Below are 25,831 nucleotides of genomic sequence, written 5' to 3'. Positions count from 1 at the left end.
CTCTCCTGCTCTTGACAGTTCCTGAGACAGACAGAGGTGTCAGCAGAGAGCACTGTGGTCAGACAGAAAAGAAATTTAAAAAGAAAAGAACTTCCTGTGGAAGCTGATAAGTACTGGAAGATTGAATTTACAAATCTGTTTAATTTTCTGGCACCAGAAACGTAACTTTCTGGTTGAAAAAAAAAAAAAATGTTTTTCACCGGGGTACCTCTTTAAACACTGTGACTTTCTAAAAGGCTGGTGATCACATGACCCAGTTATAGTAACGAAACAAAACCCTGTAGTGCATCTTTCATTTTAATCAAAACAGTGTAATACTTCTTTCCTCCTGTGGTGGTGCTGCAGGGAAATTGAATATTTGCTATAGTGTTCCTCCACAGATAGGTGATCCTTATAGAGCCCCACAGCAGGTCACCCTCTGACCAGCCGATCACCTTGACATCCTTCAATAACAGTGGTCTCTAATTGTGGCGCTCCAGATGTTACAAAACGTCAACTCCCAGCATGCTCCCAGCAACCTCTGGAGGGCCGCAGTTTGAGACCACTGTTCTACAGAACGAAATTATGCAAAGAGGACGCTCCCTCTAAGTGATCAGAATAATACAACTGAACGTAGAAAATTACCTGGACTTTAAATGGCTCGAACGTGTTTATCGGGTGGGTCAGACCGTAAACCACTTTCTCTTTTTCCGGCACAAAAGTTCCTTATAAAGAGCAAAATAATAAATCAAATTGACTAATAATACACAAAGATCCAGGCGATTAATTCTCCCTTCCGCATAATTAATCTCCGGCTTTCTCCGGCGTTCTCCTGACACTGTGTTGCTGTTGTTAAGTCAACAAACGCACGTAATAAGCTCCTTTAAAATGTATTTATAGGGGCCGTAATCTATCACTTGTATATATCATTTCATGTTCCTGATTGCAGCGCAGTCAGTCAGGAGCCAACCGCTCATTCTGCAGCCCGAGCCAAGATCATAATCCAGCGAGCTCAAGAAACGTGGGGTGTCCGTAGCCGGAATATAGATGAGATCTTACGTGAGCAATCAGCTCGGATTACCCCTTCCCGGGGCTGCACAGTCACATGGCCTGGAGGAGGCAGCAGCCTCACGAAGTCATAAACATTTTTTTTTTTTTTTTTAAATAGAGCACAAACATTTTTTTTTGTCCAAAATGTATACATTTTTTTCTTTCATTTATTAATGTATTAATTAATTAATGTATTTATTTATTTATTTATTTAACTTTGTTATTTTTATTTACATATCTATTTTAATTTATTTATTTATTTTTTATGAATTATTTATTTATTTATTTATATTTGGAAATAAATGGGAAAAAAACGGCCACAAAATTATTTAATGGTGTAAACTAAAAATTTTTGTGAAGAGTAGTAATCCATCGTGTCTTAATGTGTCATGTGACTTGCAGCACAGGAAGGAAGATGACTATATGATTTGTTTTTGATTTAAAAAAAAAGTGAGGAAACTTTTTGCGCACCCCTCATATCTGCAGGTGTCGTGATTTGTCTATTTAATTTTTTTTTTTTTTTTTTACCAATAACACTTTTGCGTAGTTTGGACTTTTTAGCGCTCTTTTTTATTTTTCTTAATTTTCTCTGGAATGTGATCTGACCAAAAATCTGTATCTTTTTTTTTTTTTTAAACCCTCCCTCTTAGGCCTTTTATCATTCGATTGCCTATAGAGATCAGGACATACATCTTATATTTATCTATTAGTTCAGCGCTCTGTTGATACAGCCTGACCTATAGGCAAGCTGGATCTATAGCCAATTTGAATCAGGCAGCGAGGCCTTGGGCTGCCCTGGCATCTGATGGGAACCCTGCAATCCCATTGTGGGGGGCTTATTGAAGAATAGACAATATAGACAATAGACCAATAGATTGAATGATTATGGGCATTTAAATGATCGGGCATCAGAGTATTCTGAGATGTCAGTCATCAGCCGGCACCTGCCAGGTATGGTGTGGGCACGGCATGGTGTGGGTATGGCATGGTGTGGGCATGGCTCTCAAGGGCACACCATACTTCCTTACCCAACCCATGTCATAAATTTACATCATGCATCGGAAAGAGTTAACCTTGCCCTGCTGATAGGGTGGCAGATGGGCCCATAGAATTTAAACTCGATGGGCCTGCCCACCATCCTATCAGCATACAGTGGTTGGGCTTGGTTAACCCCTCTTGACTTATGACCCCCTCCTATCACTAGAACCAGTCAGGGGTAGCGTGCAGCTGAGTACTGCCCTGCCCAGCTCCATATTCTCCCGGTCTCACTGCAGGAAATGGATTCTCCCAAGTGCATCTCATACCAGTGTTGGGTGTCGTTCTGAACACCAAGATCAAAATTTTGATATGTCTCCATCTCGACATATTTGAAATGACAGTAAACATTATAAGGTGATGATCATGTACTGCCAGCAGGGTGCAGTGCTGGGGCAGGGTGGGCAAATGATTGGTTCACTAGAGGCATCAAACCTTGTCCTAGAACAGGGGTCTCCAAACTGTGGCTCTTCCATTGTCACACAAGTACAACTCCCAGTAAGATGTCCGCCATTTGTGGCAAAGTTCTGACTGCATCTAGGACCCTCGGTCTAAGCACTCCAGTCCCTGCGCTCGCTTCATAGTCTCAATGCCTCTCCAGACGTACACGCAACAAATACCAGGCAGCCAGGGTGTACAGGTAGGTACTGCGTCCTCTAGGGGTTAAGCAGAATGTGCCAAATATTTAAAGGAAAACTGTCAGCTTGTTCACCCATACTAAACCCAATACACTGAGTGAACAGGAGTCCAACGTGGGGTCACTCACTTAAATGTCCAGTAGGTCCTGAGATATGTCCCACAAAGAACCTCTGATAAATTCAGAATCTCACGTGGAAGGGGCGGGGCCCTGGTCACTCAATTTATATATCCATTGTCTGTGACTCCACTTTACTAGGATGTGGAGTCACAGACAAAGAATATGTAAATTGAGCCGGTGAAGCCCCACCCCCTGCGCGCAATGTTGGGAGTTGCAGTTTAGAGGGCCACAGTTTGGAGACCACCGCTCTAGAACAAAGAGAGCTGAGGTTCAGTCCAAAAAAATATGGAAGAAGGAGTAGTAGCCATGTTGTAGATGGCTAGAGGAGGAAGCTAGAGTGTGAACAGAACCGAAACAATATCACGTTACTCACCAAATATCCGGTCCCAGATGATCAGCGTGCCGCCATAGTTAGAATCTATGCAGTACGGATTTCTACCTGCACAAATTAATGGTTATCTATATAAAAAACACTGACAATAATGATTGGCTTATTATTATTTCTAAAGGATAAAACAGTCACATGAAAACTGTTCTCTAGGCCGGGTATGGAATTACTAAATGGGAGTGCGCATGGTAGTAGGAGGAAGGGCATCTCTTCATCCCTTCCCTCAAAGTAAACTGCCCTCATGCCAACTGCCCCCTCCTCCCTCATGCTGACTGCCCTCCTCCCTCATGCTGACCGCCCTCCTCCCTCATGCTGACCGCCCCCCTCCCTCATGCTGACTGCCCTCCTCCCTCATGCTGACTGCCCTCCTCCCTCATGCTGACTGTCCCTCCTCCCTCATACTGACTGTCCCTCCTCCCTCATGCTGACTGCTCTCCTCCCTCATGCTGACTGCCCTCCTCCCTCATGCTGACCGCCCTCCTCCCTCATGCTGACCGCCCTCCTCCCTCATGCTGACCGCCCTCCTCCCTCATGCTGACCGCCCTCCTCCCTCATGCTGACTGTCCCTCCTCCCTTATGCTGACCGCCCTCCTCCTTCATGCTGACCGCCCTCCTCCCTCATGCTGACCACCCTCCTCCCTCATGCTGACCACCCTCCTCCCTCATGCTGACCACCCTCCTCCCTCATGCTGACCGCCCCCCTCCCTCATGCTGACCGCCCTCCTCCCTCATGCTGACTGCCCTCCTCCCTCATGCTGACTGCCCTCCTCCCTCATGCTGACTGCCCCCTCCTCCCTCATGCTGACTGCCCCCTCCTCCCTCATGCTGACCACCCTCCTCCCTCATGCTGACCGCCCTCCTCCCTCATGCTGACTGCCCTCTTCCCTCATGCTGACCTCCCTCATGCTGACCACCCTCCTCCCTCATGCTGACCGCCCTCCTCCCTCATGCTGACTGCCCTCCTCCCTCATGCTGACTGCCCTCCTCCCTCATGCTGACCGCCCTCCTCCCTCATGCTGACCGCCCTCCTCCCTCATGCTGACTGTCCCTCCTCCCTTATGCTGACCGCCCTCCTCCTTCATGCTGACCACCCTCCTCCCTCATGCTGACCACCCTCCTCCCTCATGCTGACCACCCTCCTCCCTCATGCTGACCGCCCTCCTCCTTCATGCTGACCGCCCCCCTCCCTCATGCTGACTGCCCTCCTCCCTCATGCTGACCGCCCTCCTCCCTCATGCTGACCGCCCCCCTCCCTCATGCTGACCGCCCTCCTCCCTCATGCTGACCGCCCTCCTCCCTCATGCTGACCGCCCTCCTCCCTCATGCTGACCGCCCTCCTCCCTCATGCTGACCGCCCTCCTCCCTCATGCTGACTGCCCTCCTCCCTCATGCTGACCTCCCTCATGCTGACCGCCCTCCTCCCTCATGCTGACTGCCCTCCTCCCTCATGCTGACCGCCCTCCTCCCTCATGCTGACTGTCCCTCCTCCCTTATGCTGACCGCCCTCCTCCTTCATGCTGACCACCCTCCTCCCTCATGCTGACCACCCTCCTCCCTCATGCTGACCACCCTCCTCCCTCATGCTGACCGCCCCCCTCCCTCATGCTGACCGCCCTCCTCCCTCATGCTGACCGCCCTCCTCCCTCATGTTGACCGCCCTCCTCCCTCATGCTGACCGCCCTCCTCCCTCATGCTGACTGCCCTCCTCCCTCATGCTGACCGCCCTCCTCCCTCATGCTGACTGTCCCTCCTCCCTTATGCTGACCGCCCTCCTCCCTCATGCTGACCGCCCTCCTCCCTCATGCTGACCGCCCTCCTCCCTCATGCTGACTGTCCCTCCTCCCTTATGCTGACCTCCCTCCTCCTTCATGCTGACCACCCTCCTCCCTCATGCTGACCACCCTCCTCCCTCATGCTGACCACCCTCCTCCCTCATGCTGACCACCCTCCTCCCTCATGCTGACCGCCCCCTCCCTCATGCTGACCGCCCTCCTCCCTCATGCTGACTGCCCTCCTCCCTCATGCTGACTGCCCTCCTCCCTCATGCTGACTGCCCTCCTCCCTCATGCTGACTGCCCTCCTCCCTCATGCTGACTGCCCCCTCCTCCCTCATGCTGACCGCCCTCCTCCCTCATGCTGACCGCCCTCCTCCCTCATGCTGACCGCCCTCCTCTCTCATGCTGACCGCCCTCCTCCCTCATGCTGACCGCCCTCCTCCCTCATGCTGACTGCCCTCCTCCCTCATGCTGACCGCCCTCCTCTCTCATGCTGACCGCCCTCCTCCCTCATGCTGACCGCCCTCCTCCCTCATGCTGACTGTCCCTCCTCCCTTATGCTGACCGCCCTCCTCCCTCATGCTGACTGTCCCTCCTCCCTTATGCTGACCGCACTCCTCCTTCATGCTGACCGCCCTCCTCCCTCATGCTGACCGCCCTCCTCCCTCATGCTGACCGCCCCCCTCCCTCATGCTGACTGCCCTCCTCCCTCATGCTGACTGCCCTCCTCCCTCATGCTGACTGCCCTCCTCCCTCATGCTGACTGCCCTCCTCCCTCATGCTGTCTGCCCCCTCCTCCCTCATGCTGACCACCCTCCTCCCTCATGCTGACCGCCCTCCTCCCTCATGCTGACTGCCCTCCTCACTCATGCTGACCTCCCTCATGCTGACCTCCCTCATGCTGACCACCCTCCTCCCTCATGCTGACCACCCTCCTCCCTCATGCTGACCGCCCTCCTCCCTCATGCTGACCGCCCTCCTCCCTCATGCTGACCGCCCCCCTCCCTCATGCTGACCGCCCCCCTCCCTCATGCTGACCGCCCCCTCCCTCAAGCTGACCGCCCTCCTCCCTCATGCTGACCGCCCCCCTCCCTCATGCTGACCGCCCCCCTCCCTCATGCTGACCGCCCCCCTCCCTCATGCTGACCGCCCTCCTCCCTCATGCTGACCGCCCTCCTCCCTCATGCTGACCGCCCCCCTCCCTCATGCTGACCGCCCCCCTCCCTCATGCTGACCGCCCTCCTCCCTCATGCTGACCGCCCTCCTCCCTCATGCTGACCCCCCTCCTCCCTCATGCTGACCGCCCTCCTCCCTCATGCTGACCGCCCTCCTCCCTCATGCTGACCGCCCTCCTCCCTCATGCTGACCGCCCCCCTCCCTCATGCTGACCGCCCCCCTCCCTCATGCTGACCGCCCCCCTCCCTCATGCTGACCGCCCCCCTCCCTCATGCTGACCGCCCCCCTCCCTCATGCTGACCGCCCCCCTCCCTCATGCTGACCGCCCTCCTCCCTCATGCTGACCGCCCTCCTCCCTCATGCTGACCGCCCTCCTCCCTCATGCTGACCGCCCTCCTCCCTCATGCTGACCGCCCTCCTCCCTCATGCTGACCGCCCTCCTCCCTCATGCTGACCGCCCTCCTCCCTCATGCTGACCGCCCTCCTCCCTCATGCTGACCGCCCTCCTCCCTCATGCTGACCGCCCTCCCCTCTCATGCTGACTGCCCTCCTCCCTCATGCTGACCGCCCTCCTCCCTCATGCTGACTGCCCTCCTCCCTCATGCTGACTGCCCTCCTCCCTCATGCTGACCGCCCTCCTCCCTCATGCTGACCGCCCTCCTCCCTCATGCTGACCGCCCCCCTCCCTCATGCTGACTGCCCTCCTCCCTCATGCTGACCGCCCTCCTCCCTCATGCTGACTGCCCCAAGGTTTTCTCTGTGACATATTGTGTACCTCACAGTACTGTATATTTCTTATGGTATAGTAATATCCCTAAGGAGATAGAGATTTTTCCTAAAGGGTTTGTCAAGCGAAAGAAACAACCTGTGTATGGTGCGAAAAGGTATAAAAAAGCATCTCATTAATATAATGTTATCAGCCATAGTGCACAGATCTCTCCATATCAGCTGAGCTCTCTCCCTTGTAGCTGTGATATCACATCACACTCTGAAAGCAGAGCTCCTGTCCCTGCTCTCCCTTCCCTACTTTTTTCTCAGGATGAGACCATTGGTGTGAAGAGGGGAGCTCATATTGCTGCTCCTTAGATTTTAGGAAGTCTTTCTCGGATAAGAAAGCAGTGAGCCAGTTCTGACTGAAACTCCTGTGACTGAGAAAGGCTTTCTTAAAATCTAATGAGCAGTGATATGAGCTCCCTTCTTCACATCAGTGGTTACTGAGCAGACAGGAGGGGAGGGAGCTCTGAGTGAGACTTGATATCATGCTACAATGGAAAGGGCAGAGCTAATATGAAGAGATCTGTACTGTGCCTAGTAACATTATATTAGTTACTTTATCATACTTTTTGACACCATACACAGGTTGTTTCTTTTGCTGGACAACCCCTTTAAAAAAAAAATGTTTTCTAGGGGAGTACCCCTTTAATCAACTGGTTTCAGAAAGTTAAACAGATTTGTAAATGACTTCTATTAAAAAATCTTAAGCCTTCCAGTACTTATCAGTTGCTGTATGCTACAGAGGAAGTTCTTTTCTTTTTGAATTTCCTTTCTGTCTGACTATAGTGCTCTCTGCTGACACCTCTGTACGTTTTAGGAACTGTCCAGAGTAGGAGCAAATCCCCATAGCAAACCTCTCCTGCTCTGGACAGTTCCTAAAATGGACAGAGGTGTCAGCAGAGAGCACTGTGGTCAGACAGAAAGGAAATTCAAAAAGAAAAGAACTTCCTCTGTAGCATACAGCAGCTGATAAGTACTGGAAGGGTAAAGATTTTTAAATAGAAGTAATTTACAAATCTGTTTAACTTTCTGGCACCAGTTGATTGAATTTTTTTTTTTCCAGTGAAGTACCCTATTAACTATAACTATTGTTTAAAGTTCATTAAAACAACTTAAATTCCTTCATAATTCCTTGTTTTTCATAATTCTTCATTCAATGACAGAAAGTCAAGCAACGTACCGTGATGGACTCTGTGATGACTTGGAGTGTTGAGAATCAGTTCCAATGGACCAAGACTGTTTATGAACTGTATAAAAAGATGTAAAAGTAAACATTGTATTATATTGTAGCAATAGAGAACAATTAAAGGGGTTGTGCGCTGCCCTGCTTTTCGGAGCTCCACACGCAGCGTCCGGAAGTTCATTACTCCGAACGCTGTGTGCGGGCTTCCGTGTACGCGGCCGCCGGACGTGACGTCACGCCCAGCCCCTCGTGACGTCACGCCCGCCCCCTCTACCAAAGTCTATGGGAAGGGGCGTGACAGAGGTCGCGCCCCCTTCCCATAGACTTTCGTTGAGGGGGCCGGGCGTGACGTCACGTCCGGCAGCCACGAACACGGAAGCCGGCACACAGCATTCGGAGTAATGAACTTCCGGACGCTGCGTGCAGAGCTCCAAAAAGCAGGGCAGCGCACAACCCCTTTAAACAAGTAAAAATTTTTGCAATAAGTCAATCATTGGTTGGAGGTGGAAACCTCTACAGCGGCTTTGTGGCCACAGTGATCATGTGTTCCATGTGGGGAGGGACAAAGAAACCATTAATTTCTGGCACAATTCTGACCCCCTTCACAGGATGGGGGATGAGATGTATGGTCGCAGGGGGTCATATTAATGTAAATTAAATTAAAGGGGTATTCCGGCTTTATACATCTTATCCCCTATCCAAAGGATAGGGGATGAAATGTATGCTCGCAGGGGCGCAGGGGTCCCAACTCTGGGTCCCCCCACGTGATCTCGGTGCAGCCGACAGGATTCTGTGCCCGGCGCTACCTTCGAGACGTGGAAGTGACATCACGGCCACGCCCCTAGGGACAGCTGTCACACCTCCTTCCATAGACATGAATCGAGGTGGCGTGGCGTGACGTCACTAGGGGCGTGGCCGTGACTTTACATCCCCGTCTCGGAGGCAGCGCCCGACACAGAATGCCAGGGACTGCACCGAGATCGCGGTGGTGCCCAGCGGCGGGACCCCTGCGCCCCTGCGATCATAGGGGATAAGATGTAAAAAGCGGGAATACCCCTTTAATTTAATTAACATTAATATTGTACACTACCCCTTTAAAGGTGTACCCCAGCCCTAAGACATCTTATCCTCTATCCAAAGGATAGGGGATAAGATGTCTGACCGTGGGGGTCTCGCCGCTGGGGACCCCCGTAATCTGCCAGCTCAAACAAAGCTGCCAGCTCACAAACTGCCGGGTGGCAACCAAGGGGCCCGAGTATCGTGATGTCCCGACTCCGCCCCTGTGTGACATCACGCCCCCGCTATGCAAGTCTATGGGAGGGGGCGTGACGGCCGTCACGCCCCCTCCCATAGACTTGCATAGCGGGGGCAGGGGTGACGCCACACCGGGGCGGAGTCATGATGTCACGATACTCCGGCCCCTTGGTCGGCACCCGGCAGTTTGTGAGCTGGCAGCACGGCATGCAGCTCAAAGAGGTGGGTGCCGAATTCAAGATTGCGGGGGTCCCCAGTGGCGGGACCCCTACGGTCAGACATCTTATCCCCTATCCTTTGGATAGAGGATAAGATGTCTTAGGGCCGGAGTACCTCTTTAATAAATGATGTGTATAAATAAACATAATGTATATAGTACAAAAAGTAATGCAAAAACATAATATGAAAATTAATATTAATTGTGGAGTAAAAACACATAAAAATTTTATAAAGATAACTGTATGAACTCTGTAGGTTTAGGAAAAACCTGCCGCCCCAAGGAAGTATCCCAGCTAAAAGATCAGGGGCGGGTTTGTTGACAACCCAATTCCGATGCCGGTAGAAAACAGCAAAGGTCGGAACATGGCTCTTTCTGTATATCCGGATCGGCACAAAATGCAATAGAACTCAACGATTTTACAATAGATTTCATAGCAAGAAAACCCGAGCAATATGGCCGCTCTGCGTATTTACACAGATGGAGTCAGTGGCCACATTTGTAAAGCAAAGTCTCAGCGGGAGGCGAAGGCCGGCAAAAGAAACAAGAGGGATCAGCGTTTGTTTCCTTAGCCTCACAAAACGCAAATCCTACGGTCCAATCCTGATTTATTCTGTTTTTCTACCTGATGAGGCCGTTTTGTACCTCATTGAGCCCATTACATAACCGTAGCCGAATGTCCGCGCCGTAGTGTACAATGAAAATATTACATTACTGGAGATAAAACAATCTCAGTGAGTGAGCCATGGAAGGATAATATGGCGCTCCGGAGGAGGGAGACGCTACAGAGCCGGGAGATTAGAAATAAAAGCTACTTTAATCTGAATTACACCACAATGTTTATATACAATGGATGAAAGAGAAGTGTGTAACAACGTGTAAATGTACGATATCCTGTAAAAGAAAATAATCTGCATTCTTTAAATCGTCCTCCGTTCAGATATTATAGCACGACCATTAAGGCATTGCTATCTACAATTATACTACTTACCCTTTATATACAAGAATATACCTAAAATATACACTAGAAAATAATCATAGTACACTACTATAATATAGATAACTAATAATACTATAATAGGATCCTTTATGTACAAAAGTAAAACAAATGTAGTACTGTCCCTATGTTCAAGAATATAACTACTATAATACTGCCCCTATATACAAGAATATAACTACTATAATACTGCTCCTATATACAAGACTATAACTACTATAATACTGCTCCTATATACAAGACTATAACTACTATAATACTGCTCCTATATACAAGACTATAACTACTATAATACTGCTCCTATATACAAGAATATAACTACTATAATATTGCTCCTATATACAAGAATATAACTACTATAATACTGCTCCTATATACAAGAATATAACTACTATAATACCGCTCCTATATACAAGAATATAACTACTATAATACTGTCCTTATGTACAAGAATATAACTACTATAATACTGCTCCTATATACAAGAATATAACTACTATAATACTGCTCCTATGTACAAGAATATAACTACTATAATACTGCTCCTATGTACAAGAATATAACTACTATAATACTGCTCCTATATAGAAGAATATAACTACTATAATACTGCTCCTATATACAAGAATATAACTACTATAATACTGCTCCTATATACAAGAATATAACTACTATAATACTGCTCCTATATACAAGAATATAACTACTATAATACTGCTCCTATATACAAGAATATAACTACTATAATACTGCTCCTATATACAAGAATATAACTACTATAATACTGCTCCTATATACAAGAATATAACTACTATAATACTGCTCCTATATAGAAGAATATAACTACTATAATACTGCTTCTATATAGAAGAATATAACTACTATAATACTGCTCCTATATACAAGAATATAACTACTATAATACTGCACCTGTATACAAGAATATAACTACTATAATACTGCCTCCTATATACAAGAATATAACTACTATAATACTGCTCCTATATACAAGAATATAACTACTATAATACTGCTCCTATATACAAGAATATAACTACTATAATACTGTCTCCTATTTACAAGAATATAACTACTATAATACTGCCTCCTATATACAAGAATATAACTACTATAATACTGCCTCCTATATACAAGAATATAACTACTATAATACTGATCCTATATACAAGAATATAACTACTATAATACTGCTCCTATATACAAGAATATAACTACTATAATACTGCTCCTATATAGAAGAATATAACTACTATAATACTGCTCCTATATACAAGAATATAACTACTATAATACTGCTCCTATATACAAGAATATAACTACTATAATACTGCTCCTATATACAAGAATATAACTACTATAATACTGCTCCTATATAGAAGAATATAACTACTATAATACTGCTCCTATATACAAGAATATAACTACTATAATACTGCTCCTATATACAAGAATATAACTACTATAATACTGTCTCCTATTTACAAGAATATAACTACTATAATACTGCCTCCTATATACAAGAATATAACTACTATAATACTGCCTCCTATATACAAGAATATAACTACTATAATACTGATCCTATATACAAGAATATAACTACTGTAATACTGCTCCTATATACAAGAATATAACTACTATAATACTGCTCCTATATAGAAGAATATAACTACTATAATACTGCTCCTATATACAAGAATATAACTACTATAATACTGCTCCTATATACAAGAATATAACTACTATAATACTGCTCCTATATACAAGAATATAACTACTATAATACTGCTCCTATATAGAAGAATATAACTACTATAATACTGCTTCTATATAGAAGAATATAACTACTATAATACTGCTCCTATATACAAGAATATAACTACTATAATACTGCACCTGTATACAAGAATATAACTACTATAATACTGCCTCCTATATACAAGAATATAACTACTATAATACTGCTCCTATATACAAGAATATAACTACTATAATACTGCTCCTATATACAAGAATATAACTACTATAATACTGTCTCCTATTTACAAGAATATAACTACTATAATACTGCCTCCTATATACAAGAATATAACTACTATAATACTGCCTCCTATATACAAGAATATAACTACTATAATACTGATCCTATATACAAGAATATAACTACTATAATACTGCTCCAATATACAAGAATATAACTACTATAATACTGTCTCCTATATACAAGAATATAACTACTATAATACTGCTCCTATGTACAAGAATATAACTACTGTAACACTCCTCCTATATACAAGAATATAACTACTATAATACTGTCTCCTATATACAAGAATATAACTACTATAATACTGCACCTGTATACAAGAATATAACTACTATAATACTGCCTCCTATATACAAGAATATAACTACTATAATACTGATCCTATATACAAGAATATAACTACTATAATACTGCTCCTTTATACAAGAATATAACTACTATAATACTGCTCCTATATAAAAGAATATAACTACTATAATACTGTCCTTATGTACAAGAATATAACTACTATAATACTGCTCCTATATACAAGAATATAACTACTATAATACTGTCCTTATGTACAAGAATATAACTACTATAATACTGCTCCTATATACAAGAATATAACTACTATAATACTGCTCCTATATACAAGAATATAACTACTATAATACTGCTCCTATATAGAAGAATATAACTACTATAATACTGCTCCTATATAGAAGAATATAACTACTATAATACTGCTCCTATATACAAGAATATAACTACTATAATACTGCACCTGTATACAAGAATATAACTACTATAATACTGCCTCCTATATACAAGAATATAACTACTATAATACTGCTCCTATATACAAGAATATAACTACTATAATACTGCTCCTATATACAAGAATATAACTACTATAATACTGTCTCCTATTTACAAAAATATAACTACTATAATACTGCCTCCTATATACAAGAATATAACTACTATAATACTGCCTCCTATATACAAGAGTATAACTACTATAATACTGCACCTTTACACAAGAATATAACTACTATAATACTGCCTCCTATATACAAGAATATAACTACTATAATACTGATCCTATATACAAGAATATAACTACTATAATACTGCTCCTATATACAAGAATATAACTACTATAATACTGTCTCCTATATACAAGAATATAACTACTATAATACTGCTCCTGTGTACAAGAATATAACTACTGTAATACTCCTCCTATATACAAGAATATAACTACTATAATACTGTCTCCTATATACAAGAATATAACTACTACAATACTGCACCTGTATACAAGAATATAACTACTATAATACTGCCTCCTATATACAAGAATATAACTACTATAATACTGCCTCCTATATACAAGAATATAACTACTATAATACTGCACCTTTACACAAGAACAAGGAGGCAGTATTATAGTATTCTGCCTCCTATATACAAGAATATAACTACTATAATACTGATCCTATATACAAGAATATAACTACTATAATACTGCTCCTATATACAAGAATATAACTACTATAATACTGTCTCCTATATACAAGAATATAACTACTATAATACTGCACCTATATACAAGAATATAACTACTATAATACTGTCTCCTATATACAAGAATATAACTACTATAATACTGCACCTATATACAAGAATATAACTACTATAATACTGCTCCTACATACAAGAATATAACTACTATAATACTGCTCCTATATACAAGAATATAACTACTATAATACTGTCTCCTATATACAAGAATATAACTACTATAATACTGCTCCTATATACAAGAATATAACTACTATAATACTGCCCCTATATACAAGAATATAACTACTATAATACTGCTCCTATGTACAAGAATATAACTACTAATATATATACCATCGCTGGTAAAGGATATCAATCAGTTTCTTGTGTGTATTCAGGACCTACCCTGTTCTGAAAATATGATTTTAGCCTCTATTGATATAGAGAGCTTGTATACAAGTATACCCCAAAAAAGAGGTGTAGAATGCATACGTGAGATACTGACACATTCTAACAAAACAGACAACACCATTGATTTCATATGCGAGTCCCTCTCTTTCGTTTTAGAAAACAATTCATTTCAGTTTGACAATGCATGGTACAGGCAGATCGGGGGTGTAGCTATGGGCACCCCCCGTCGCCTGTACCTTTGCAAATCTATATGTTGCGACATTCGAAAGTAAATATGTTTTTTCTGAACACAATCCATATTTAAAGTCCGTCAGGTGCTATCTCAGGTTTGTAGACGACGTCTTCATAGCCTGGGATGGCACCTTGGCGAACTTTGGGAATTTCGTAGCCTATTTAAATTCCATCAATGATATGAATCTGAAATTTACGAGTAAGGCTGACGAAAAGACAATGGAATTTTTGGATGTACTCGTAGAATTGGAAAATGTAAAATTTGCACTTCCGGTTTTAGAAAATCCACGGCCTCGAATTCTCTTCTTCAGTTTTCCAGCTATCATCCCCAACACGTTAAAACCTCTTTACCGTATGGGCAATTTTTGCGTTTACGGAGGATTAACAATACAGATGAAAAATGTATTTTACAAGCTGGAGAGCTGAGTAAGAGATTGGAGGCGCGTGGATATCCGGTGAAACTTCTGAATGAAGCCCAGGATAGGGCTTTTGCCCAAGACAGGAAAAATCTTCTCTTTAAAAATGTAAAAAAGATAAAATACAAACAATATCCCCTCGTTTTTCATTTTCGTTTAAATTTAGCCCCCTAGAAAAATCCATCAGATCTGCCATAGACAAAAATTGGCCACTCATCATGAATGATAATGATCTAATATATAAGAATATAAGTACTATAATACTGCTCCGATATACAAGAATATAACTACTATAATACTGCCCCTATGTACAAGAATATAACTACTATATTACTGCCCCCTATATAGAAGTGTAATATCCCAGTACAGGACACGGTTCTGTACTACACTCATGCCCTGTCAGGTTGAGTCCCTCAGCGATCTGGTTGCTCTCCTGCATTGTCTCCCCTGCTGTGTTATATTATGTTATCACATGATGTTACCCAGAGGGCACCAGTTTAACATGTGACCCGCAGCTTGACCTATGGGCTTTGGCTCAGCGTCCCTCTATATAAGGAGGCGGCCATTACAATTCTCGTTCTTCCATCACTTTACTGAGACCAACAAACACCAGAGATCTCAGTGTTAGTGTCCAGTACCTGGAAGGCCTCAAATCTACAGTCATTCCAGTAAGTCAAGTCTATGTCTGCTGTCACTATCTACAGTCTAGTCAAGCCTCAAGTCAATTCCATTACAAGTATAACTGGTCCCAGCAAGCTGCGAGGTCCTTCTGTGTTCCTGGCCACCTCTCTGGGATTCTGGCCGAGCTGTGAAGATAATAACACCTATCTGACCTCAGTAAAGCCTCCGTTAAACCATAACCTGGTTGTCGACTCTAATTTTCACTCCCTAGCTATTGGAATAGCGGAGATACCGTTTGGGTGGTTCCGGTACCCAAAAACCAATCACGAACATTAGGGGTTAATAACACCTTGCCTCTGGGGTTAATACCATCTTGCCCCATCCACCTACACCGCTACACCCCGTGGTCCCGCCATCACCGTCGGTCACCACAATCCTGGCGTCATGAACAGGATACGGGTATGTGCCTTAAACACTTAATCACCAAGTCAAGTCACCGTTATCAAGATACGGGTGTGCCATAAGCAAAGTGCCGCAAGTACTCCCCCCCAAGTCTGAACTGTGTCCAAGTGAAAAATCACTTGCAGTTGCGAAAAAGTGTGCACCACGAAAGTGTACGGGACTGTGTTTTTGCCGTGGCGGGATAAAGTAGTGGAGTAGGTGAAGGAGAGACTGTTAAGTGTTATTGCCAAGTGTGTGAAGTCAGTACCTGAAGGGGTTAAACAGAGTCCGGTGTTTCCCCGCACGGGAGCGGTCACAGCTCCGCCCCGTCAGTTTTCAGCAGTGACTCCTCTTCAGCGTGCGAGGAGGAACTAAGGATATGCCTCCTGTTGCTGGGGGACTGGAATTCAGCATTGCGCTGATGAAGTCCTTCCGGCCAGCAGCCATTTTACCGGAAGCTGCTGCAGAAAGGACCAAAACAGGAAGCCCCATGTACGCAGCCGTGTTGGAGATCCCGGTAGCTGCGTCTGGCTCTGCAGATTCCGACCAGATACCCGCTGCAGCGCAGACTCTGCAGACACCAACCATTGCAAGCAAGTCCCCGATACCAGTGGTGAGTCACATTAACCCCTAAGGGCCCAGCAGAGTTCCCAGGTACTTGCCATCATGTGGGGGAGCGCCACCCTGGGTATCTCAGCCCAGTCAGACTAAGCTGCTGCAGCAAATCTGCAGCATATTTCCAAGCATCTTAAAGGGCCAGAGCACCCAAATCGTCTTAAAGAGACAGCACACTCAATTCCTTTTAAAGGTACAGCATGAGTTTTCCCAGATCTCGCTGACCGGTTGCAACGATTGTCCCTGTCACCTCATCCCACTACCGGAGGACGGCGACTGGCCTGCAACCCCAGAAAGGGAAAGTCCCAAGTCAGCTGAGAGTGTGCCCAGGCCTACTCCTTGTAGCGGAGAGGTTTGGCCAAGTCAGCAGGCACCAACGGAAGGGCCTCGGCCAACTCCAGCTGTTGCGGAGGTCGGGCGGCCCACCAGGCATTAACTGCTCATCCCCCAACAGCCAGGAGGATCTTGTCAGCCTTCCTACAGTCAATGTCAACAGTCCTGATGTTCCAGTGTCTGCACCGATATTCGTGGGGAAACCTGTCCTCCCTACCTACAATGGAGACCCTTCGCCCTGAGGGGTTTCAAAGAGAAGATACAGAGTTTGTTTGTCTTTTACTCTCTCCCTCCCAATCAACATGACAACTACAAGGACCAGCATTTGTGGAGGTCCGCACCTGGCCCAAGAAGGTGACGGTAGAGCAGATCTTCGAGGGGTTGTACCAGGTATTTGAGTCACATTCTCTGTCAGAAGTACGCCACGGTTGTATGAGAGACGGCAGAAGCAAGGTGAGACTCTAAGAGCTTATGCCGCAGCGTGTAGCTTTATAAAATGTCCTAGAGACTGTTCAAAAGCTAGATGGTATCACCCCCGATCAGGGTAACAAAGTATTGATGGACAGATTTATTGATGGGGCTCATAATAAATGGGACAAAGCTCAGTTGAGGATGTTAGCAGTACAAAACCTAAGTCTGTCCTTCCCCGCTTTTAAAAGACTAGTTATTCAAGTAATTGAGTTTAAAGATGTTTGTATTCCCCTTGCAACTGCTCAGGAGCCCTCAGGGGAGACGGTCAGGCCTATACTGCCCTGTTCAAATGTCCTGACCGCAGTCCAAGCAACCATGTCAGTCACTACGGATTCAGACTTCCAAAGTATTAAACAAGACCTTGCACAATTGACTAAGGTTATCAGGGAGCTGATTCCCTCTCCCATGAGCAATCCGTGCCTAGAGAAACGCCCTCTACTCCTGCCCCATATAATCCCAGTTGCTGTGCTCCTTCACCCGCTAGGTATTCTGGGAGTAATAGACCCTTCTGTACTCACTGTAACAAGTCTGGACATTGGACAATGCACTGCTGGGGTTTAAATGGAATTCCCCCTAGGGTCAAGGAGCGGTCCCCAGGAAAACTGCCAGCAGTTACAACTCCAGAATGCCCTAAGTCAGGACTATCACTTTATGTCGCCCCGGCCCCTTTGTAAAAGTCATTGTAGAAGGTGTACAATTGGACGCTTTAATAGAAACAGGGTCAGAAGTGTTCACTATAACCAAATATGTTTTTTACAAGTACTGGAATGCTAATTTGTTGTGTGAACCTGACGATGTTGATTTCTGGGTAGTGACAGATACTGGGAAACCAATACCCAGACATGAATATTGGTAACCCACCATCCAGTTGGGGAAACATGTACTCAAGGGACAGGGAGTGATTGTAATTGATGTGTCTGATAAGGGGTCTGCAGAATTCATGTTGGGGACTGTTTCACTGACATATTAGATTCTTTGCATGCCTCTCTCCCCTACCTGTCCCCCCTCAGGCCAGCGGGCTGCGTAGTGCCACTTAAAGGTTCTCCAAGCGGAGCAGAAGTTTGCCAACCGGCAAGGTGAAGTTTGCAAAGTGGTACTGTAGTACTCAAAATTACACAGTTTAATTTTAATGTCAAATGTCTAATGTCATATGTTCTTGTGTCCGTGCACAGGATACTTTCCTGGCCAGAAGGTATTCCTGATACTAAGTAACGCGCGTAATCAAGTCTAAGGTAACAGAAATGTCAAATTTTATCAACATAAAATGTCTAGCATACAAATTTCTAGCATAAACTTAAATATAGTGGTCTGGGGAGAAGTGTTTTAAATGCCAAGGGACCCTAGTAGCCAAGGCAATGGGCAGATAGCCTTAAGCAACCCATTCTGCGAATGTCTAGTATCAAATGTATAGAATATTACCTGCATAGTCAAAATGTTGTGTACTGTCTAGTCAACTGTTATGCATAGTCAAGTCATCAAATGTCAAGTCCACCAACATGGAACATTTTAAAGGACCACCGCAACTGGGCTTGGCATTTCTGCTGGTTTATCTAGGCCAAATGTCTCCAAAGACCTTCTGAGAGCATCTTGAGCGAAGGTCTTGTAAACCCAACAGTTGAGAACTGTGCATGTTGGACGTTGCAATTGTTTAACCCTCTCTGGACCTAGCTTCGTGTTAAATGGGGTACTCCGCCCCTAGACATCTTATCCCCTATTCAAAGGATAGAGGATAAGATGTCCCCCATGATCTCCCTGCTGCACCCTACATTCGTTTAGAGCATCGGGTGCAGAGCAAGAGGCTCGTGATGTCATGGCCGTGCCCCACTTGTGATGTCACGGCCATGCCCCCTCAATGCAAGTCTATGGGAGGGGCATGACGGCCATCCCGCCCCCTCCCATAGACTTGCATTGAGGGGGCATGGCCGTGATGTCCTCTGTCCTGCATCGCCAGTCATCCGGCATGGAGCAAAGTTCGCTCCATGCACCTGATGTCTGGGGTGCCGCAGCCGGGACCCCCGCGATCAGACATCTTATCCCCTATTCTTTGGATACACATCCATTGTTACAATCAGTTACTTCGAAAGTCTTTCCCTGGTTCTAGTTTTTATCTTGGCAAAGAGAACCCATTGGAAATGTATTTTCCAATCGAGGCCCAAAATGTTACAAAATGCAGACGCAAGTTCCATGGACTGGGGGGGTGGGGGGGGAGGTTGATACTCTACAGATCGAACAAAAGAATGTTATCTAATTGAGACCAACTGCTCTCATTGTTCCTTATAAACTTAGCAATATATTCAGGGGAAACCAACAGATGGTTCTCTTTAAGGGAGTCAGACAAAGATTTCTCGTACACAATAAATCAGGTCCTGGTGGATTTTCTAAGACAATGCCCAAGGCAAAGGAGCGGAGGCAAGGAAAGCCAGAACGTTCACCTCGGTGTGGATCCAGAATTGGTACAGGAGATTGAACTGGAGATGGACAGCGAACACAGACGGGGGGATGAAGAAGGCCATCGGCCAGTAGAACATCTAGAAGAAAGAACACAAAAGAATAAATATTACATTATGTACAGGGATAAAGTAAAATAAATATATATATATATATATATATATATATATATATATACTAAAAGGGGTTGAAGAAGTGCATGGCTGTGCTTTCTTACAAAAACAGTGCCACTTTCATTCAGGGGTTGTATGTGGTATTGCCGCTCAGACCGGTCCGTAGGCTGCAATATCCAGGTCTGGTGCAAGGATTTCTGCTACCCTAGGCAAAGCCAACTTTGCCGCCCTCTTGACTCCGCCCATTTGCCAAAATTGGCACATTCCATGCTGGCTGAGCCAGTGGTTTGGACACTGGTTGTCTGACTTTCTTGCAGCGGGCAGAGCGGCGCCCCCCATCACGAGGGCACTCTAGGCGGCTGCCTATTTTGCCTATTGGCAGAGCCGGCCCTGGCAATGTCAGACACAGGCTATGGACAGGTGTGGCGCTGTCTTTGAAGGAAAGTCGGCACGTTATTCCAAGGTTCACAGGTTCATAGGTTCCCCTCATAAACTGGGAGCTTGGGGGGGGGGGGGGTACATTAACCCCTATTTGCCAATGCCCAACTACCATTGCCCCCATACTATTCAGTATATAGGTGGTCATGGTTGTACATATTCTATTATGGGAGCTGTGGAAGGAGGCAAGCGCTGCACCTATTAGTTCAGTGGTCTCAAACTGTGGCCCCCCAGATGTTGCAAAACTTCAACTCCCAGCATGCCCGGACAGCCGTTGGCTGTCCGGGCATGCTGGGAGTTGAAGTTTTGCAACATCTGGAGGGCCAAAGTTTGAGACCACTGACCTAGAATGAGCAAGATATGACCACTAAGAACAGCATGAGGATACTGAAACATGTTCATTTTTCTAATATGTTTCTATTTCTGATTTTCTTGAACATTATTACCGTGGTTGCCATCTTGCCGGAGCTGCTTTTAGCAGCATTCAGAGATATCCTTTAGTGCAAACCCCATAAACATAGGTGACAACAGACTGAAGCTGTCCCATTAATATAAAGAAGAAAGTTGTCTGGGCTTGTGACCTGTACAAATGTCATTCTAGAGGGAGGGGGAGGCTGATCTGTATGCAACAGCTTTTGTCTCATCTATCTACTGTTGTCACTTTTCACTGTAATCCTGTCTGTAATAATAAGAAGGGATCTGCTAGGAAAATATCTGGAATATTCTGCCCCTAGACATCTTATCCCCTATCCAAAGGATAGGGGATAAGATGTCTGATCGCGGGGGTCCTGCCGCTGGGAACCATCGCGATCCCTCCTGCAGCGCCCCGTGTCATCTGCTGCACAGAGCGAACTTCGCTCCGTGCCTGATGATGGGTGATACAGGGGCCGGAGTATCGCGACATCATGGCACCACCCCTTGTGATGTAATGCCCCGCCCCCTCAATGCAAGTCTATGGGAGGGGGCTTGGCGGTCATCACGCCCACTCCCATAGACTTGTATTGAGGGGGTGGGGCTGTGACATCACGATACTCCGGCCCCTGTATCACCCATCATCAGGCACGGAGCGAATTTCGCTCCATGCACCAGGTGACATGAGGTTCTGCAGGAGAGATCATGGGGGTTCCCAGCAGTGGGACCCCCACGATCAGACATCTTATGTCTTATAAAATGTCTAAGGGGCAGAGTACCCCTTTAGGGCCTAGTATCCAGAATAGAAACTGTATGATTTCAGGATTATTATAAAATAATCAAATGGAAAATTAGCAAATAATATTGCCCAAAATATTTTAATATAATATTACCCAAAAATATTTAACTTGATTTAGACAATAGGTCATTGTCAGATTACACATTTTCTTTCTGGTTTTATTGTACTGCCTGTTTGTTTTTTGTTTTTGATTTTTTCAAAACGCTGGATGCTCTGGGGTATGTTTTTATTTTTTTTTCTTCACTGTAATTTTTCCTATGAGCTTCTCTATAGTCTCTATAGCACTTTAAAAAAAAAATTCCAGAATGAAATGCATATTTTAAGTTTCGCAAAGTTAAAAGCTGACATGAAAAATGCTTAAAATAACATAATAAAAAAGGAAAATAAAATAAAGTAAAAAAAAAAGCTATGGGTGAAGGAAATCTACGGTCAATTTTTCTGTCCATAATACAAAGCTATAGTCAATCTATGAGTGTATTCACGTGGCTATAGAACATACATTATACACTGCTCCAAAAAATAAAGGGAACACTAAGATAACACGTCCTAGATCTGAATAAATGAACTAATCGTATGAAATACTTTCGTCTTTACATAGTTGAATTCGCTGACAACAAAATCACACAAAAATTATCAATGGAAATCAAATGTATCAACCCATGGAGGTCTGGATATGGAGTCACACTCAAAATCACAGTGGAAAACCCCACTACAGGCTGATCCAACTTTATGTAATGTCCTTAATACAAGTCCCAATGAGGCTCAGTAGTGTGTGTGGTCTCCACGTGCCCGTATGACCTCCCTACAACACCTGGGCATGATCCTGATGAGGTGGAGGATGGTCTCCTGAGGGATGTCCTCCCAGACCTGGACTAAAGCATCCGCCAACTCCTGGACAGTCTGTGGTGGATGGAGCGAGACATTCCAGATGTGCTCAATCGTATTAAGGGGAACGGGCGGCCGGTCCATAGCATCAATGCCTTCCTCTTGTAGGAACTGCTGACACACTCCAGACACATAAGGTCTAGCATTGCCTTGTATTAGGAGGAACCTAGGGCCAACCGCACCAGCATATGGTCTCACAAGGGGTCTGAGGATCTCATCTCGGTACCTAATGGCAGTCAGGATATCTCTGGCAAGCACATGGAGGGCTGTGCGGCCCCCCCCAAAGAAATGCCACCCCACACCATTACTGACCCACCGCCAAACCGGTCATGCTGGAGGATGTTGCAGGCAGCAGAACGTTCTCCACAGAGTCTCCAGACTATGTCACGTCTATCATATGTGCTCAGTGTGAACCTGCTTTCATCTGTGAAGAGCACAGGGTGCCAGTGGTGAATTTGACAATCTTGGTGTTCTCTGGCAAAATCCAAACGTCCTGCACGGTGTTGGGCTGTAAGGAAAACCCCCACCTGTGGACGTCGGGCCCTCATACCACCCTCATGGAGTCTGTTTCTGACCGTTGAGTGGACACATGCATATTTGTGGCCTGCTGAAGGTCATTTTGCAGGGCTCTGGCAGTGCTCCTCCGGCTCCTCCTTGCACAAAGACGGGGGTAGCGGTCCTGCTTCTGGGTTGTTGCCCTCCTATGGCCTCCTCCACGTCTCCTGGTGTACCGGCCTGTCTCCTGGTAGCGCCTCCATGCTCTGGACACTACACTGACAGACACAGCAAACCTTCTTGCCACAGCTCACATTGATGTGCCATCCTGGATGAGCTGAACTACCTGAGCCACTTGTGTGGGTTGTAGACTCCGTCTCATGCTACCACTAGAGTGAAAGCACCGCCAGCATTCAAAAGTGACCAAAACATCAGCCAGGAAGCATAGGAACTGAGAAGTGGTCTGTGGTCACCACCTCCACAACCACTCCTTTATTGGGGGTGTCTTGCTAATTGCCTATAATTTCCACGTGTTGTCTGTTCCATGTGAAGTTGATTGTCAATCAGTGTTCTTCCTGAGTGGACAGTGGGATCTCACACAAGTGTCAGTGACTTGGAGTTACATTGTGTTGTTTAAGTGTTCACTTTATTTATTTTTTTGAGCAGTGTACATGTATATTTTACTTAAGGCTGGCTTTACACTGGTGTATCGCACCACAATTGGCACAGATTCCACATATATATATATATATATATATATATATATATACATATTACATTCTAAATATAAATCAATTATATATACACTGTATATATATCGTTAAAGGGGTTATCCAGGAAAAAACTTTTTTTTATATATATCAACTGGCTCCAGAAAGCTAAACAGATTTGTAAATGACTTCTATTAAAAAAATCTTAATCCTTTCAGTACTTATGAGCTTCTGAAGTTGAGTTGTTCTTTTCTGTCTAAGTGCTCTCTGATGACACCTGTCTCGGGAAACGCCCAGTTTAGAAGAAAATCCCCATAGCAAACCTCTTCTAAACTGGGCGTTTCCCGAGACACATGTCATCGGAGAGGACTTAGACAGAAAAGAACAACCTTAACTTCAGAAGCTCATAAGTACTGAAAGGATTAAGATTTTTTTTAATAGAAGTAATTTACAAATCTGTTTAACTTTCTGGAGCCAGTTGATATATATATATATATATATATATATATATATAATATATATATATATATATATATATATATATATATATATATATATATATATATAATATACATATATATAATATACATATATATATATATAATATATATATAATTTCTGGAGCCAGTTGATATATATATATATATATATATATATATATATAATATATATAATATATATAATATATATATATATATATATATATATATATATATATATATATAATATACATATATATAATATACATATATATATATATAATATATATATAATATATATATATAATATATATATATATATAATATATATATATATATATATATATAATATATATATATAATATATATATATAATATATATATATAATATATATATATATAATATATATATAATATATATATATATATATATATATATATATATATATATATATAATATATATATATATATATATATATATATATATATATATAATATATATATATAATATATATATATAATATATATATAATATATATATATATATATCAAGTTTTTTCCTGGATAACCCCTTTAAGGCTGCCCTAACACGAAAACTTTTAAAAAAAAAGTAAATAATAAAATTTAAATAAAAAGTAAATAAACAATAAAATTCCTCTTAATAAGTGATTTCTGGGCTATAATATTCTAGTCCTGGCTACTTTCACAGTTGGGAGTTTTCGCAGGTGTTGATCCGGGGTTGGCTGGGAATCTGCCGCCGCCGCCGCCGCACGAGGTGAGGGAATAATGGACTCAGGTACACGCAGATGAACCCGAAGTGAAATTCCTCTAATGTGCGCACGTCCAGGTGATCTCTGGGGGGAACGCGTTACACGTGTAATATTTTACATGGAGCTAAACTCGCCGTAATGAGCTGCAGGTGGGGCGACAGCTCGGTGACGGCCAACAGACGGTCACTTTTAATGGAATTCTCTTCTATTTGTTCTGCGTCCAATTTGGGTGATTTGTAAAGTATCTCGCTGTTTTTCAGGTGTTTTTACGCTTTCGTGAAACACAATATGATGTCCAGAACCTCCGCAGGAGTCGGCCTGCAAATTACTTGCCATCTAGTCCAGTGGTCTTCAACCTGCGGACCTCCAGATGTTGCAAAACTACAACTCCCAGCATGCCCGGACAGCCAACGGCTGTCCGGGCATGCTGGGAGTTGTAGTTTTGCAACATCTGGAGGTCCGCAGGTTGAAGACCACTGATCTAGTCAATGCTGAGTGCTGCGGAGAGGCTGTTGCAAAACTACAACTCTCAGCATGCC

At 44.1% G+C, this 25,831-nt stretch overlaps 1 protein-coding gene across 2 annotated transcripts in view; it reads right to left on the bottom strand.

Annotated features, from left to right (window-relative positions):
* The window catches only part of AGMO (alkylglycerol monooxygenase), a 294,582-nt gene that overhangs the window by 153,154 nt on the left and 115,597 nt on the right, over positions 1 to 25,831 (bottom strand). For both annotated transcript variants that reach the window (XM_056518904.1, XM_056518905.1), the window contains 4 exons: positions 20,176 to 20,271; positions 8,115 to 8,181; positions 3,195 to 3,260; positions 625 to 704 (listed from right to left, as the gene is read on the bottom strand). In XM_056518904.1, coding sequence (XP_056374879.1) covers positions 625 to 704; positions 3,195 to 3,260; positions 8,115 to 8,181; positions 20,176 to 20,271 — 309 coding nt within the window. The remainder of the gene's footprint in view (positions 1 to 624; positions 705 to 3,194; positions 3,261 to 8,114; positions 8,182 to 20,175; positions 20,272 to 25,831) is intronic.

The sequence above is a fragment of the Hyla sarda genome, chromosome 5 (genome assembly GCF_029499605.1).
Source record: "Hyla sarda isolate aHylSar1 chromosome 5, aHylSar1.hap1, whole genome shotgun sequence".
In the NCBI taxonomy this organism is placed as follows: domain Eukaryota; kingdom Metazoa; phylum Chordata; class Amphibia; order Anura; family Hylidae; genus Hyla; species Hyla sarda.
This window is presented reverse-complemented; position numbering and strand designations above follow the sequence as displayed.